This window comes from Bos grunniens, chromosome 5, assembly GCF_055505025.1.
Source record: "Bos grunniens cultivar Pamir isolate PY7600 chromosome 5, Bosgru_T2T1.0, whole genome shotgun sequence".
In the NCBI taxonomy this organism is placed as follows: domain Eukaryota; kingdom Metazoa; phylum Chordata; class Mammalia; order Artiodactyla; family Bovidae; genus Bos; species Bos grunniens.
This window is the reverse complement of record NC_141169.1, coordinates 85,955,699-85,972,273: the sequence shown is the minus strand read 5'-3', so window position 1 is coordinate 85,972,273 and position 16,575 is coordinate 85,955,699. Positions and strand designations below refer to the sequence as shown.

The 16,575-nt window shown below is 40.0% G+C and overlaps 1 protein-coding gene across 14 annotated transcripts in view; it reads left to right on the top strand.

Moving 5' to 3' along the window:
* IRAG2 (inositol 1,4,5-triphosphate receptor associated 2) overlaps positions 1-16,575 on the top strand; it is a 109,385-nt gene that overhangs the window by 57,811 nt on the left and 34,999 nt on the right. For 11 of the 14 annotated variants that reach the window (XM_086401689.1, XM_086401692.1, XM_086401690.1 and 8 more), the window contains 5 exons: positions 4,492-4,553; positions 5,654-5,734; positions 6,646-6,742; positions 8,643-8,790; positions 9,548-9,629. In XM_086401689.1, the coding sequence (XP_086257815.1) occupies positions 4,492-4,553; positions 5,654-5,734; positions 6,646-6,742; positions 8,643-8,790; positions 9,548-9,629 (470 nt within the window). Of the gene's footprint in view, positions 1-1,058; positions 1,145-4,491; positions 4,554-5,653; positions 5,735-6,645; positions 6,743-8,642; positions 8,791-9,547; positions 9,630-16,575 lie in introns of those variants that run through there. The other 3 variants (XM_086401702.1, XM_086401700.1, XM_086401701.1) reach the window with 2 other exon arrangements.

The following is a 16,575-nucleotide window of genomic DNA, read 5'->3' as shown; positions in this document are numbered from 1 at the left end:
TATTTGAACATAGAATCTGACATGAACTTTAGAGTAGGCTGTCACCTAGATGAGCTCACTGGAAATTCTCTTCCAGCTTCTATACTTAGCATGGAAGGCATGATGTATGGGGCAGATAACAGTCTTACAGCTTTGAGGTTGAATGTGGTTGTGTACTGAGAAATTAAAACACAAGAGTGAAATGAGACTGGAAGGGGAATTTAAGTGATGGAGATACTCAAAGATAGGTGTTGGGATGAGGACCAAGGAGATAACAAAATTAAAACATGGCTTGCTGGACAGTTCTGATGGGATGCGGGCCTCTATTGTCCCAGAGGAAAAATGCATGAATGGATAAAATAATCTAAAAGGAAGTATTGCAGTGATAAAGAGGATGCTGCTGCTAAGTTGCTTCAGTCATGTGAAAATCCCATGGACGGAGGAGCCTGGTGGGCTGCAGTCCATGGGGTCACTAAGAGTTGAACACGACTGAGCGACTTCACTTTCGCTTTTCACTTTTATGCATTGGAGAAGGAAATGGCAACCCACTCCAGTATTCTTGCCTGGAGAATCCCAGGGACAGGGGAGCCTGGTGGGCTGCTGTCTATGGGGTCGCACAGAGTCAGATAAAGAGCATAGGATTTGAAGTTAAACCTATGTTCTGACTCCAAGTCTACAAAAGAACTTTATGAATTTGGGCAACTCTCTACCTCTCCGAACCTCAGTATCTTCTTCCAGAAAATGCCAGAGTTCTTAATTTATAAATGCTGTAACAAAAGCACAACAGTAGCTAGTGAGTGGTTGGCCATACTGGGTAAGGTCTGTTCTGCAGGAGTATATTTCTGTATGTAAACTACCTCATTCACAATTGACAAATGGGTGAAGACATGTGAGAACAATATGGACGTTTCATTCAGTTTACCTGGGCATAGCATCTGGATTAGTAGGAACAGAACTATAACCTTCAGCAGCAAAGGAAAAAACCCTCAGCTTGGCTGCTGACAGGCAGCAAGAGGCTTTCAGCTTTATTTTAAGAAAATTAAAAACAGGTGTCTGCACCTGGGCCTCCCTTGCAGAGGAGCGCCGTCCCGGCCCCGGCCGAGCTCTGCTCTGTGGCAGACTGTATTCCCGCCTGCGTTTGTTTCAGCAGCCCCACAGCCTCCAGGTTCCGCTTTCATGGGCATTTTCTCAGCAGCCCCCCAGCTCTGTGCCACTTAAAGTGTCACCAGCATTTCCACTCTGTTGTTTTTGTGCATTCTAGGATTCTGGAGTCAGCCTTTAGCCATTTTAAGTCGTATGTCTCAGTGATCTAAGCTATCTTCCCTGGTACTAATGACAATTGTGTTCAATAGTGCTTGGGTTACAATGTTGCATATACATTTTTAGTGGTCTCTTCCTAGCCCTATTTACCTCATAAGCTCCATTATTTTTGTTCTTATTGTAGTTTTTATTTATTTTTAAATTTTATTTGTTTTTGCCAGCACTGGGTCTTGCTTACAGCATGAGGGCTTTCTCTGGTTGTGGTGAGCAGGGGGGCTGCTCTCTAGCTGTGGTGCACAGGCTTCCATTGTGGTGGCTTCTCTTTTTGGCAGAGCACAGGCTCTAAAGCCCAAGCTTAGTAGTTGTGGCCTATGGGCTTAGTGGCTCTGTGGTATGTGGGTTGTCTCCAGACCCCGGATCCAACTTGTGTCTCCTGCACTGGCAGGCAGATTCTTAACCCCTGCACCACTAGGGAAGCCTTGTTGTAGTTTTTAAATTCTTAGTTATTGCTGAGTAATTAGTATATCATGAAACGTTCAGATCTTAAGTGTACTGTGGAACCAGTTTGACAAGTGCACATGGAAACACAGAACTTCAATAACCCCAGAAACCTCCTTTGTGTTACTTCCACTTCTACTTCCCCACCACCAGGAGGAACCAGTGATCTGATTTCTATCATCAGTGGGTTCTAGATGGGTTCTAGAATTTAGGCTGTTCTAGAATTGAGTTGTGTAGTATAAACTTTTGTGTGCTTCTGTCTGTCTTCCCTTCAATGTGTTTATCAATGGGATGCCTTTTCATGGTTGAGTTACATTGTTTTGTAAGAACATTGCACACTGTGATTATCTTTTCTCCTATTATTGGACATCTAAATTATTTCCAGTTTTGGGTCTGTGTGTGGACCTGTGGGTTTTTTTTAACCTAGGATAACTATCTAGGAACAGCTGTAACTTTAACATCTTAAGAAAGTGCAAACAGTTTTCATAGTGCTTGGAGCATTTCATGCTCCTTCCAGCAGTGTATAGGAGTTCTAGGTATCTGATTTTAATTTTTTGGATTGATTGGCCATTGTTGTATTTCTTCTTTGTGAGCTACCTAAATCTTTTGCCCTTTTTCAAGTTAAGTCCTTTGTCCTTTTGTTATTGAGTTGTAGAATTTCTTTTCTTTATATATTTTGAATACAAGAACTTTGACAGATATATGTGTTGTGAATTATTTTCTTCTAGTCTGTGGTTTTCAAAGAACTTTAATATTTTTAATGCACAATTTAATAGAACATTCAGAAATGCTATGAAGTTGACTAACATTATTATGGCTCAATATCATGGTCTTGATTTTCAACAGCCAATCAATTGCAATGTCTTAGTGCATAATCATTTAGAAAGTTGTTTTATTTCAGCTTCCTTCAAAGGCTGAATGTATCCAAGACAACTGGTCTCATCCTACATCACAGATGGCAACAGCAGGGAATACAGTGGCCATTGTTTTACTCGCTTCCATGTAAAACCTAAATGTCCTGGAGACATGGCAGGTTCAACTCCAAACACATAAAGAAGAATGCAAAGATTCATGCAAATTAAGGTCATAAGCCAGCTTGTTTTGCCTTATGAAACATATGAAAATCGTTGCTACCCATTGCACAAAACATCTGTTGAAATGAGGTTTACAGCTTGAATGTTTTGAGATTGACTGTTTCTAAAACCCAAGACTGCCTGATGGGGAAGCAGATGGGCAATTTAGACAGTCTTATACTAACTCGTTATTTCTTCTGAAACACAAACTTATTTAGAAATTCAAAGACAGTGTATTGAGATATACAGCTTCAGAAGTATAATGTTGGAAACTGGTTAAGAGAACAGAGCCTTCAGAAAACTGATTAGGAGAACAGAGCCTTATTCCTTAATATAGTGAACACAGGGATTTTTAAAAAATTGAGTCTATACTTGAGTTCTAAGTATTCAGAATTTAATTCTTTAAAATTACTTAAATATGTTAAAATAGATTTAAAATATATTCTCCTCCTTGTGGGCCTCATAAACACTGTCAAGCTTAGTTGAAAAATGTTAGTTTTACAAAAAAAAATTCATATAAAATAAATTTTACATTGGTAATTTTCCACAAATTGGAGGTTTTCAAGCTTTTTTCCCTGGAAAATGTTTATAATTAGATTTTGTACTTTTCACATGTATTAGCATTATTTTCTATGGCTCAGAATTTCTTCAGGCTACTGAGATATAAAACTGTTGGTCTTTAAAATAAGAAACACCAGATTTCTGTGTGTTTTGGACACCAGAGTATCTGCTGTTAATTTTCCTGGCTCTTAGTGACTTTTTTTTAAGTGGCAGCTATTAATATGCCTCCATCTAGCAGAGCTTCCTACCCTCATTTAATTTTTGTTTTTAATCATCTGTGGGCTGAGAAAACAGTCAAGCTTGTGAGAATTATGTATAAATTCTGAGCCCACTATTTGAGTGAAGTATAGGACTTGCCACATGAATAAAGGGCATGGATATCAACATCTATTTTGGTTGTTCCAATGATTTCAGCCTATTTTCTGGTTCTTGGCTACTTTTCAAAGGGTATGGATTGTCAAATAAGAAATGTGTTACTATTTAACTTAAAAGTTAAATAGGTGTTTTTCTCACTTTCATTATTTCAGAGATGAGAATTTGGAAGTTGCTGGGAAGCAAATTTTCAGTTAAGTAGAAAGACAAATATTTTTAATTTCACAAAAGAGGATAGTGAATGGAGCACTGTCCTGAGTCTGATCTTAGCTCCATGAATAGCCAGTTACGCACTTCAGTCTTCTGGACATCAGTGTCATCACACCTACTTGTAGGATTCTGGGGCTCTGGGGCTCTGTTTCCAGGGCTTCCTTTCCTTGTAGCTTGAGCAGAGGCTTATTAAAGAGACAATTTCCCCATGGGTAGGAGTTTGGATGGAGTGACCTCTGAGGTGTATTCCCTTTTTAACATGAATAATTCGGTGACTCACTTGTAGAAGATAATTCACTTGCATTGATCAAGGTTAATTTTAAATACTCAAGGGCAATAATAGTTTAGTTGCTCCCTCCTGTTTTGTTCTTCTGCTTTCCCAGTTTGATGAGTCTTGAGAACATCATTCTCAAAAGCCATTGTTTTCTCTCTCCTTTCCTCAGGCCCCAGATTTAAAGCTGTTAAAAGTTTATGAAATGCATAAAGGGAGGCAGTTTACAAATTGTCATATTAAGCTGGTTATACATTCTCTTTATAGCAACAATTCAGCCACTAAGAAAGAAGTTAATTAAAGGACAACTTCATGGCTTGCTGTTTCAGGTAAAAAACAAACAGAAAGACCCAAACCCCTGTGATACGTGTTTACTGTGGGGAAGTTGTCCAGCTGGTGTAAGATTTTGAAGCTAAGTTATAATATGTAATAATTTTAGTCATAAAGTTAAATAACTGACTTAGAAAAAGATGCTCTGGTGAACTTTGTCCTTTCATGCATTTTTGAAAGCATTTTGCAAAACAGGAGAAAACACTCATCAGTGAGTGGTTCCTAATAACATCTTTTAGAGAGGAAGCACCTCAGAATTTACTGTATCTATTAGCGAAGGGCCAGTTTTCTAAGCTTAGTCACATCCCTTCTGAGACTCTTGAGTAGGCTTTGGTGGTTGTTGTCTCTTTTCTTTCCTGTTTGAACCAAGCTCTCAACTCCTTTCTGTCTGGATATCTCAGGATATCCATGGTGGAGTTAAATGCGTTTCTTTCCCTTATGACACTTGGTGAATTCCTCCTTTCTGTTCATAAATGAAGAACATAAGGAACAGTAAGATTGGCACTGGAGGGAAGGGGCTGGAGGAGGAAAAAGAGAAGGGTGACATTTGCATGTATCTGTTCCCAGGGCATAATGCAGGAACATCTGTTTAAACAGAAAAAAAATTCATGTCAGAGATTAAGCTAGGCAGAGTGCCTAAGAAGCCCCTTACAATAAGTTGAACAGGAAAAATCTCCATATCTAAATGTGCTTTAATCATCTCAAGAACACCAGTTTTCTATTATAATGTAACTAATAGATATGTATCTATATCTTTGAGGAAAGTCACAGTTTTATTGCTGTAAAATTTTCACAGACACCGTTTTCACTACTCTGAGTTATGTCTCCAACAAGCTTCTCTGGCCTCTGCCTGAAGATTCAGTGACAAAGCCATTTAGTTTCCTGTTACTGATCCTTGAATTTCATTCCTAGAATAAGTAATGGGGAAAATGCAATGAGAAGCTTACCATTATAAACCTGTTCCCTTAATGTAAAATACAAGATAAATAACTACTCTATTTTCTCCCCCTCAGTTAACATCACATCTTTAATGTGTTTTGTATCTGTGACTCTTCTATCATCCTATTTTTGAATATACTCTACCATTTTCTCATGACAGAGCTGTTTAGATGAGGAATTTCCTCACTGTGATCCCTTGTCCTGCACAGAAAGAATTCATCAATTTCTCCAGGAACAGCTGGTAAGTTTGAGCTTTTTGAAACTATTTAAGTGCCAATTGTGAACTTACTGTGCAAGTATTAGTAAGTTAGACCTCTATACTAATTTTCTTGAGAGATTATCAGGTGAAGCAATATACCTATGTTCTTTTCTTTTTTAAGGCTTGAATGCCTGATTTTAATTTTTATTTAAGGTTCACTTGTTATTTATTTTTGGCTGTGCTGGGTCTTCATTGCTGTGTGTGGGCTTTCTCTGGTTGCGGTGAGCAGGGGAGCAGGCGCTACTCTTCGCTGAGGTGTACAGGCTTCTCACTGTGGTGGCTGCCCCTGTGGCTCCCTTCAGGCTCTAGGTGCACGGTCCTCAGTAGCGTGGCTCCAAAGCTGGAGTGCTGACTCAGTAGCTGTGGTGCATGGGCTGAGTTGCTCTGTTGCACGTGGGATCTTCCCAGATCAGGAATCGAACCTCTCTCTCCTGCTTTAGCAGTCGGAGTCTTAACCACTAGACCACCAGGGAAGCCCTATTTTTTTTTTCTTTATTATGTGCACACACACAATTCTGATAGGCCCTAGGAAATGGTACTATTAAAAATTTTTTGATTATAGTATCATAAAGAAGAATTATATAACCAAACTTGCCCCTCATATTTCTTTCCCCAACACCTTTGTTTATATGAAAGTGTTTATTATTGGGAATTGGTGTTACCATTCTATTAAATTATTGAAGAGTAATTTTTAATAAGTATTACATCTTACTCATAAGGTATACATCTCAATTCAGAGCATGAAAGCTTTTTTACTTTGGTGTCATTTATTTTCTTCTTGATCTCTCTTGTGGGAGGACAATGATATTCTTTCTGATTCTGGAGATGAGAAGAGTAGATTATGAAATATGTTCAGCCCTTTGGAAAGCTAATAGTACTTGATTTCTGTTCAGAAGCAGCATTGCCATAAAAGATATAGTGATCCAGAAGCAAGAATACATCCGCTGCCCTTGGCCTTCAGACACACGTGCTGGTACACACCTCTGCTGGGTAAGCGTGGATGGCCCTCTCCTATACCCTGTTAGACACCGATGGAGGTGGGGCTTTTTCAGAAAGGGAAAATAATCAGTTATTGGGAAGATCGCCTGGAACGGGGAATGGCAACCCACTCCAGTATTCTTGCCTGGGAAAGCTCATGGACAGAGGAGCCTGGTGGGCTACAGTCCGTGGGGTCTCAGAGAGTTGGACATGACTTAGTGACTAAACAACAACAACAATATATAGCAACGGTTGTCAAAAGCTTATATGTTTATCCCTGAATTCAGTCAGTCAACTTATATTTGAGCACCTACTCTGTGTAAGGCACTGTATTATATATTAATATAATAAAGAGTAACCCCTAAAATAGCTCACAGATTATAAAGGGAAGTAAGACTTGGGTCAGAGAAGGCTCTGCAGAAGAAACGAGTGTTTAACTGGGCACCGAAAGACAAGTTGCATTTGGAAGAGCAAAAAGCATGGGAAAAAGTATTCCAATGGAGAAAATAACATGAATGGGGGGGAAAGAAGAATGCAAAGCTGTAAGAGAAGAGTTCAAGCTGGACAAGTCACTTTGGAAATAAGAGGACTTGGGTCAGGGTACAGCAGAATGTAAGTTTGCAGCAGGTTCACGTCAATGCCAGGCTAAGGAGAATGAACCTTATCTTAGGAGATGCTCAAAACTGGGGCATCTCTCATCAAAACATAGATGTGCTTTGAAAGTAAAAGTTAATGGTTGGTTCTGAAAGGATAAAAGAAATGGGATGATAAAATAACTTCAAGAAGAAATAGAAAGTAAGTAGAGTGATTTGTGGATCATTTCAACTAGAAAAGGGAAAACTGCCACCGCAGCTAACGAGTGACCAGTTCATGTAGGACAATAGATGAGCACTTGCTTTCTAGGGATGATGTTACCCACAGGAACTCAGTGATTATCACAAGGGCACTGAAGGAGAGCCCCCTATGTGCCAGGCACAGGTCTCTGCTCTGAACATACCTCTTAATTCCTTTAATCTTCACTATATCCCTGTGAGGTAGATGCTAATGTAATTGCCATTTTAGAAATAAGAAAACAGGAACATGTGTTAGGAACTTGCCTCAGGTCGTGTGGCACTTCATTTATAAGTAAACTGGGGCTCAGAGTGGGTTAGTTGTTTATCTGAGATCACAAAACTGTACATGGCAAAGTCAGGCTTTGAATAGAAAATTGTGATTGATTCTAAAGTCTATGTTTTTTCTATTAAATTCTGCTGCTGCTTGTACTCAGAAAAACATAACAAGACAGTTTCCACACCCAGAAAAAATTGTCATCCTATTTCCTGCACTCTTTAATGGACAGGGAAGTCTGCTGTGCTGCAGTCCATGCGGTCTCTAAGAGTCAGACACAGCTTAGCGGCTGAACAACAAAAACAAAGACAATGTCGAACTATTTTCTCTTCAGCAGTTGGTAAACTGTTTCCGTAAAGAGCCAGATAGTAAATATTTGAGGTTTTGCTATATGGTTTCTGCAACAACTACTCAGCTTTGCTGTTGTAGCACACAAGCAAGCTTGGATAATGCCAGATGAATGGGTGTGGCTATGTCCCAATAAAACTTTATTTACAAAAACAGGTGGCTGGCTGGATTTTGCTTGTGACAGCAAGTTGTTGTTGAAACCTCTAGTTGCTTACTAGGCAAGGGTTTCTGTTTCCCCTCCTCTACCCTCACTCCTCCTTGAAAAAAGAAAGGCATGAAAACTTAGGGGATGGGGGATTATGTTAAAATATTAATAAAACTGAATTTTTGCTGTCTCAGAAATGGTCTCATCTCCAAAGAGGGAATTTTGGGAGAGTCCCTCCAAAGATTTTGAATTTTGTGGCATCTGCATTTGAACCATTAATTTCTATTTTTATTTTTTTCTCTTCTAATGCAGATGCCTTGCATCTGGATAGTTTTATAGCAATTCCAAGACTAGAATTGACTCCTTTCTCATGTGTGGCCAACCTAATCCGTGCTTCACATGAAAGGCCCAGATATGAAGAAATAGAGGATGGTGCTTTGGCTGTGACTGAAAGACACAGGTAAGCTAAAAGGGCAGACTGTACTTATTCTGCTTTTCGGGGGGTGGCCTCTTTCCATTGCCTACCCTTTTAATCAGTTAGATTTTCATATCCTCAGATTGTAACACCTTTATCATGGAATTTTTATTGTGTAACTTGCCTAACTTTCTGAAAATCGATAATTTAAAACAAAGATAGTTTGCTCCATAGCTCTTTTGAATTTCATAATATCCATCCTAAAAGTATAAAAGTTGAATAAGGCTGTTTAAAATGTTTCCCAGCTTTTAGGAATATATTATGTACTGCTAAGTTAACTTAACCTGCTAGGTTTTGATCGTAATTCTATTCCTTCACACTCCAGGCAAACAAGTCTTTGAGAATCTACCCCTGTGCCCCTCTTCCCGCACCCAAAGCTCCTCTGAATTTACTCAACTCTCTAAGTACACAGATTGATCTTCCTTAGGAAAAGTTCAGAAAAGTCAGTGGAATCTGTGAGCACTGTCCACTCCACTGAAACTTCCTATCTGTACCAAGGGGTCAGGAAGCAAGACTTTGAATTGCAAATACTTCATTTTCATTTGGGGCTGGATTCTCTATGGTTATAACCTCTCTCTGATAAAACTTGGAGCTCTCTTTCATCATGTCTCATTGAAGGCATGAACTTAATTAGATATTTGGTAAAATTGGGGTGGGGAAGGAAAACTACATGATAGATTAGTATCTGCTAAAATTTGCAATGTTTCCACTTGTAGTAAGGAACTTGACTTTGTGTTGTCAGGTGCCCTGGCCCTTCAGCTGGTCCCCACCCAGGAACAGATCTTTCAGGTTGCATCAGGATGAATAATGACCTAAGTATGGAAGTGAGTACTGGACTATATTTCAGCTTCATTTTTTAGCTCTCCCATATGCTGATCCTCTTCCATGGGTATTCTTTTTTTTTTTTTTTAAGTATTATGGACTCTTAAGTATTATAAACTCTTTCAAGTACAAGTCTTATATCACAAAATTCATATGCATGAGAAATGTTTGTCTACCTTTGATGCCATATGGGGAGCTTTCTACCCTCTTCTATAGTATAAACTCAAGCAAATATAAACAAAGGATATTTTCATGAAGGGTGATGAACTTTTTGTTTGAGAGGTGGAGTTCGGGCCTTATATTCTCTATTAACTGCTAGAAGTCTCAGGTCCCACTGACTCTCTGAGAATTGAGGTCAAGGCTAGATAATCTTTGAGGTGTTGTACTTTGCTGTACAAAGTAAGGCAATGGCCAAGGAGCAATCACTGCCTCAGTTAGGGGTTCGTAGGACTTCTTCTGTATCCAAGAAGAGAATACTAAGTAGCTGACCAAGTGAAAAAGTGAACATGAGAGTAACTCAGTGATGTCCAATTCTTTGTGACCCCATGGACTGTAGCCTGCCAAGTTCCTCTGTCCATGGGATTTTCCAGGCAAGAATACTGGAGTGATAGCCATTTCCTTCTCCAGGGGATTTTCCCAGCCTCGAACCTGGGTCTTATGCATTTGTAGGCAGATTCTTTACCATCTGTCACCAGGGAATCCCCAAGTCACTGAGGGCACTCAGACAAATACCCCAGGTCATGGAGATGTGTCTGAAGTACCTTTCTCCATCAGCAGTCTGAGCCTGAGGGAACATGATCTTCTCAACCAAATGGAATAGACTGTTCTGTTTCAGAATCTGAAAATCCATCACTCTACTTTCTTTTTTTAAGATTTATTGTGATATATTTCTCATATCAAACAGTTCATCAATTAAAATTGTTCAATTAAATGTTCTTAAAAATATTCAGAGTTGTGTAACCATCACCACAATCAACTTTTGAACATTTTGATGCTCCTAGAAGCATGACTATTAGGAGTCTATTCCTATCTCTGACCCCTACCCCGACTCCCACTCCGCCCCACTCTCGGCAGCCACTAATCTACTTTCTGCCTCTATCGATTTCCTGTTCTGGCTATCTCATATGAACGGAATAATACAATACATGACTTCTTATGACTAGCTTCTTTCACTTAGTATAATGTTTTTAAGGCTCATCTATTTTGTAGTGTGTTATCAATACTTCCTTTTTATGACCACATATTTCACTGTATGAACATGCTATGTGGTATTTATGTATTCACCATTGATAAGAGCTTGAGTTATTTCTACTTTCTATCATGAACAACATCACTATGAATGTTGATGTAAAACGTTTTGTGTAAATATATGTTTTCAGTTCTTTTGAGTATACATCTGCTGTGGTGTGTGTGCTCAGTCATGTCCGACTCTTTGTGACCCCATGGACTGTAGTCCACCAGGCTCCTCTGTCCATGAAATTTTCCAGGCAAGAATACTGGAATGAGTTGCCATTCCTACTCTGGGGGATCTTCCCAATCCAGGGATTCAACCTGTGTTTCTTGCATGTCCTGCATTGGCAGGCAGATTCTTTACCACTGTGCCACCTGGGGTACCGCATATATCTACAAGTGGAATTATTGCACCGTATGGGCTTCCCTGGTGGCTCAGACAGAAGAGAATCTGCCTGCAACGTGGGAGACCTGGCTTCAATCCCCGGGTTAGGAAGATCCCCTGGAGGAGGGCATGGCAACACACTCCAATATTCTTACCTGGAGAATCCCCATGGACAGAGGAGCCTGGCAGGCTACAGTCCCTGGGATCACAAAGAGTCGGACACGACTGAGTGACTAAGCACAGCACATGGTCACTCTATGTTTAACACTTTGAGGAACTGCAAAGCTTTTTTCCAAAGCTGCTATACCATTTTACATTCTCAGCAATAGTGTATGAAGATTTCAATGTCTCTATATTCTTAGCAACCCTTGTCTATCCTTTTTTCTTAGTTTACTTAGAAAATGTTTTTATTTTATACTACAACGTAGTTGATTTAAAACCTGTTAGTTTCACGTGTACAGCAAAGTGATTCAGTTATACACATACGTGTATCTATTTTTTTTGTCTATCTTTTTAATTATAGGTATCAGTGGATGCAAAGTGGTATCTGATTGTGGTTTTCATATGCATTTTCTTAATGACAAATGATGTTGAACATGTACTCTTTGACCATATGTATATCTTCTTTAGAGATATGTCAACAGATCTTTTTTTTGCCCATTTAAAAAAAATGAGTTTGTTTTTTAATTGAGTCACGTGAGTGGTTCTTATTCTCCCTCTTAAGTGGCTGCAGTCCATGGGGTCGCTAAGAGTCGGACATGACTGAGCGACTTCACTTTCAGTTTTCACTTTCATGCATTGGAGAAGGAAATGGCAACCCACTCCAGTGTTCTTGCCTGGAGAATCCCAGGGATGGCAGAGCCTGGTGGGCTGCCGTCTCTGGGGTCGCACAGAGTCGGACACAACTGAAGCGACTTAGCAGCAGCAGCAGCAAGTGTGTGTATCTGACATTTTTCTGTCCCTTAGTACCCCATCCTATTGAGTAGTTAAGAGAAGGAAAGAAAAAGGAAATGAATCTGTTTTGCTATTAGCAGTTCTTGTAAAGTTTTAATAAAGGAAGTTGAACTTGGAAGCTTACAGGATGTCTGGTTATTAGTAATTTCCCTTTTATCTGGTATTGATTTCACCAAGAAGACGGAAGGAACCAACATTAGTTGTGTACCAGGTACACAACTGTAGGAAAGCATTTCTATATACTAATTTTGTCTACAACTTTGAATGGTATTCTCTGCTTCTGCCATCAAGGCAACTGAAATTCAGAGAGGTTAAATAACTTAACCAGGATCACTCAACTAACAAACCTGGGCTGCAAATTTAGGTCTGTCAAGCTTCAAAGATTAACCACTTCTTACAACTCCTCTTATACAACATTGAATTTAGACATTTCAATCATCATAATTACTCACAGTTACCTTGAAAGTAGTTTTTTGGCTGAGAAACAAATGTGCTTCCTTATGTATCAAAAAGGAGCTCCTAATCTATTCTTATTAGAATATGCGACCAAGTTGTCTTGTCTTTTTATTTATTTATTTACCATCGGGTGTTAGTTGTGTTATGTGGGATCTTTCGTTGCAGCAAGGGGGCTTCTCTCTGATTGTGGCATGCGGGCTCAGAAATTGCAGTAGGTGGGCTTAGTTGCCCCGTGGCATATGGGATCTTAGCTCCCTGACCAGGGATGGAACCTGCATCCCCTGCATTGGGAAGCAGATTCTTAACCACAGGACTAGCAGGGAAGTCCCATTTATTTTGTCTTGACACCCATGAAGAAATAGGAGCTAACAGAGATTGCAGGTCAGATGCTGCTGGGGAAATATAGAGATTCCCTGAAGGTTTTTCTGCTGCCTCTAAGCCGTTTCTTCCACGGGCCCCAGGAACTAGTCTGTCTGGTGCACTGTGCGGCTATTCTCAACTGTTTCCATCATTCCCTTTCCGTCTGCTTCACTGAAGAATCCTTGCAGCCTGTGCACTCCCTCATGCCTGTCCCCTGAGCACATCCCCACCCCCTACCCTGCCATGCCCTCCCACACCCATCTCTTAAACAAATACAGTGCTCTCCTTAGACAGTGCTTGTCAAAGCATTTGCATTAATAAGAATTAAAATTAAATATGAGATTAAAATTACAAAGCATATAATCCATGTTTATCCCATTGACCCATAGATCGTTGTGTTTCCTTAACTCTTCAGCTTCAAACTTGCAGAATTTCATCACTCTTGAGGGCCTTCATAACAAGCAACTTGCCCTGGTATTCAAGCTTTTCTCTAATCTGGCTGCAGTCTTAATTTTCCACCCTTTCCTCATCCCTGCCTTATAGTTGTCCCTAAATGTCAGCCAAGCCATGTGGTCTGCATTGTCGGAATATATCACACAAAGTTGTTTATGCTGTTTTCTCTGCCCCAAACACTTACAGTTCTCCATTTATCAAATTCCATGTGACTGTCAAGGCCCATTCCAAAAACTTTTCTTGTGATAGAAATATTTGCAGTCAAGCATCTCTAGTCCTTTATCTTCTTCTTTTTTTAAAAGATTTTTTTAATGTGGAAAAATTTTAAAGTCTTCATTGAATTTTGTTATTTTGTCACAGTATTGCTTCTGTTTTATGTTTTGGGTTTTTTGTTTTGTCTTTTTTTTCTTTTTTGGTCCCGAGGCATGTGGGATCTTAGCTCTTCAACACCCTGCACTGGACTGCCCAAGGAAGACCTCTTTAGTCCTTCTTGAAATCGAAATCAGTATGAATTAGAAGTTGAGAGATGAGGGTTTTCCCTGGTTCTCCCTCTCTGCAATTGTGGAAAAGTCTTGTCATTCAGACCTCAGTTTCTTCATTTCTCAACTATGCCACTTGGGAAAAAATAAGTTCACCCTTTTCTTTTAGACCCAGTCACTGTGTATCTTTTGTCTATATTTTTGGTTACACTGTAGTTCTTTGTTTTCTTATGTATTTTCCTATATCAGGTTATTAGCTTGGTGTAGAATGCCTTTGGCCATTAACCAATGTCCACCTAGCATCCTGAATAGATTTGGTATATGGTAGCTATCCTATTAATATTTGGTTAATGCCTGTTTACTTCTTTATTTTTGTATCCCCTATCGGGTCTATTTAAAACATTGAGAGTGAGCACCCATGAACTTGTTGAAGTGACAGTCTTGCCCTATTGTTTTCTGACTGGTGTTCCTGAGAACTATTTTTTATTCCTCTCTGTATTCATAGAGATAGCTATATTCTAGCCTCTTTTGCAGAAAGCACAGCATGAGATAAGAATGAGCATCAGTATTCACAGGAGGATTTTGGGGGTGAGCAGAGGACTCTAGCAAGATTAACATCTCAATAAGAATATCTCTTAGTAAAATAATTTGGGGTCCAGTTTGGGGCATTCTTGGGAAGAACAGAGCTATTTTACTGATTCAATGAAATCTATTTATTTGGAATATTTTAAATAGGGAAAAAAAAGAAATAAATTATTTCCAGTCCTTGTCTTTTAGAAACTCAGACTAAAATATTTATGAGAGAAATTTTTACAGTACCTGAGTCATACTTCAAAACAATGCCAGGGTAGTTTTAGTGGGTGACAGTGTCGATGAACCAAGATTAGCCACAGGTTGATAATTGTTGAATCTGCAAAATAGGTACACAAGGGTGGTTGTTCTGTTCTGTCTACTTTTGTATTTATTTGAAATATTCCCTAATAGTGACTAGAATTTTTAGCCACATAGCATAGGCTTTGGAATTCAGCAGGTGTGGTTTTAAACTGGCTCTGTTACTTATTATCTGTGTGACCTTGGACAGGTGGCTCAACCTCTTTCAGTTTGCTTGTGTCCCTTGTGAAACAGAGATATTATTTTGCAGAGTTCTTCTGAGAATTCAAATACATACACATACATATATTACGCCTGTACACACACATATATCTCTCTGCACATACATATACATATATTATGCGTATACACATGTCTATATATATCTACAACTGTTAAGTTCTGGTCTAACCAGTCCATGGAAACAAACCAGGTTTGTTTAGAGAAACAGACTGTTCATATTTAGAGAAAAGACAAATCTCAGTGCTCTGTCTCCTCACTTGCTGATGAATAGGAAGCTCTTTTTGTTTCATGAGGTCAACATGAAACAAAAGAACATTTGTTTTTCCAAGAACCTATGTTGATGCCTGGGCTTCCCTGGTGGCTCAAACGGTAAAGAATCTGCCTGCAATACAAGAGACCCGGGTTTGATCCCTGGGTCAGGATCATCTCCTGGAGAAGGAAATGACAACCCACTCCAGTATTCTTGCCTGGAGAACTCCATGGACAGAGGAGCCTGGCAGGCTACAGTCCAAGGGGTCACAAAGAGTCGTACATGACTGAGCAACTAACCCTTTCATACTGATGCCTACCAGTATATCCCAATGTCCTTCTGACCTCACCAACCAGTGGGTCCCAGGGAAAGGCACTTCACCTCCTGAGAGATTGTTGGAGAAGGCAGGTGGTTTCACTACTCCCATCCCTGTAGTCCTTTCTGTTTGCTGTCTCCACTGGCCACAGGCCCTGCCTGCTCCACTGCTGACCTCCTCAGAACACTGTGTCTGGACTTCTGGTAATCTCCTTACCCTGCTCAGTGGGGAGAAGTCTCTCCCTTCTTGTTCCAGAACTTTAAGGATCCTACTGTAGTGTCGGGTGGACTGCTTGTGACTTAGTCATTGAAATTATCCTTTGCTTTTCAAGACAAATGGATAATCCAGCAGTGCTGCATGATAGTACAGTCTCCCACTGAGTTGATTCTTGCTGCTCTTTTCCGTAGCTAGATCTAGCAGTTTATTTGGTCCAACTTTCTCCATTCTTCCTCACTCCTGACAACTTCTATTTCTCTCAGGCCTAGGTTGCCTCTCCTTATAATCTGTCTTTCTTTCCTTATTCACTGCTCCCACCACTGAGTCTGAACAGCAACCAAAGGATTTCTGGGCCTTTGCAAAACTGCATTCATGATTAGGTACCTGTGTGTGTCCCCCAACACTCCAAGAATTAAGATGCTTCATGAAAATCCTGGGACATCCCTGGTGGTCCAGTGGTTAAGACTCCACCTTACTACTTCAAGGGGTTGCAGGTTCAATCCCTGGTCAGGAAACTAAGATCCTGCATGCCGTGTAGTATGACCAGAAAAATTTTGGGGGAGCTTCCCAGGTGGTGCTGGTGGTAAAAAACCAGTCCATCAATGCAGGAGATGTAAGAGATGAGGGTTCAATCCCTGGGTTGGGAAGATTCCCTGGAGGAGGCATGGCAACTCACTCTAGTATTCTTGCCTGGAGAATCCCATGGACAGAGGAAACTGGTGGGCTACTACAGTCC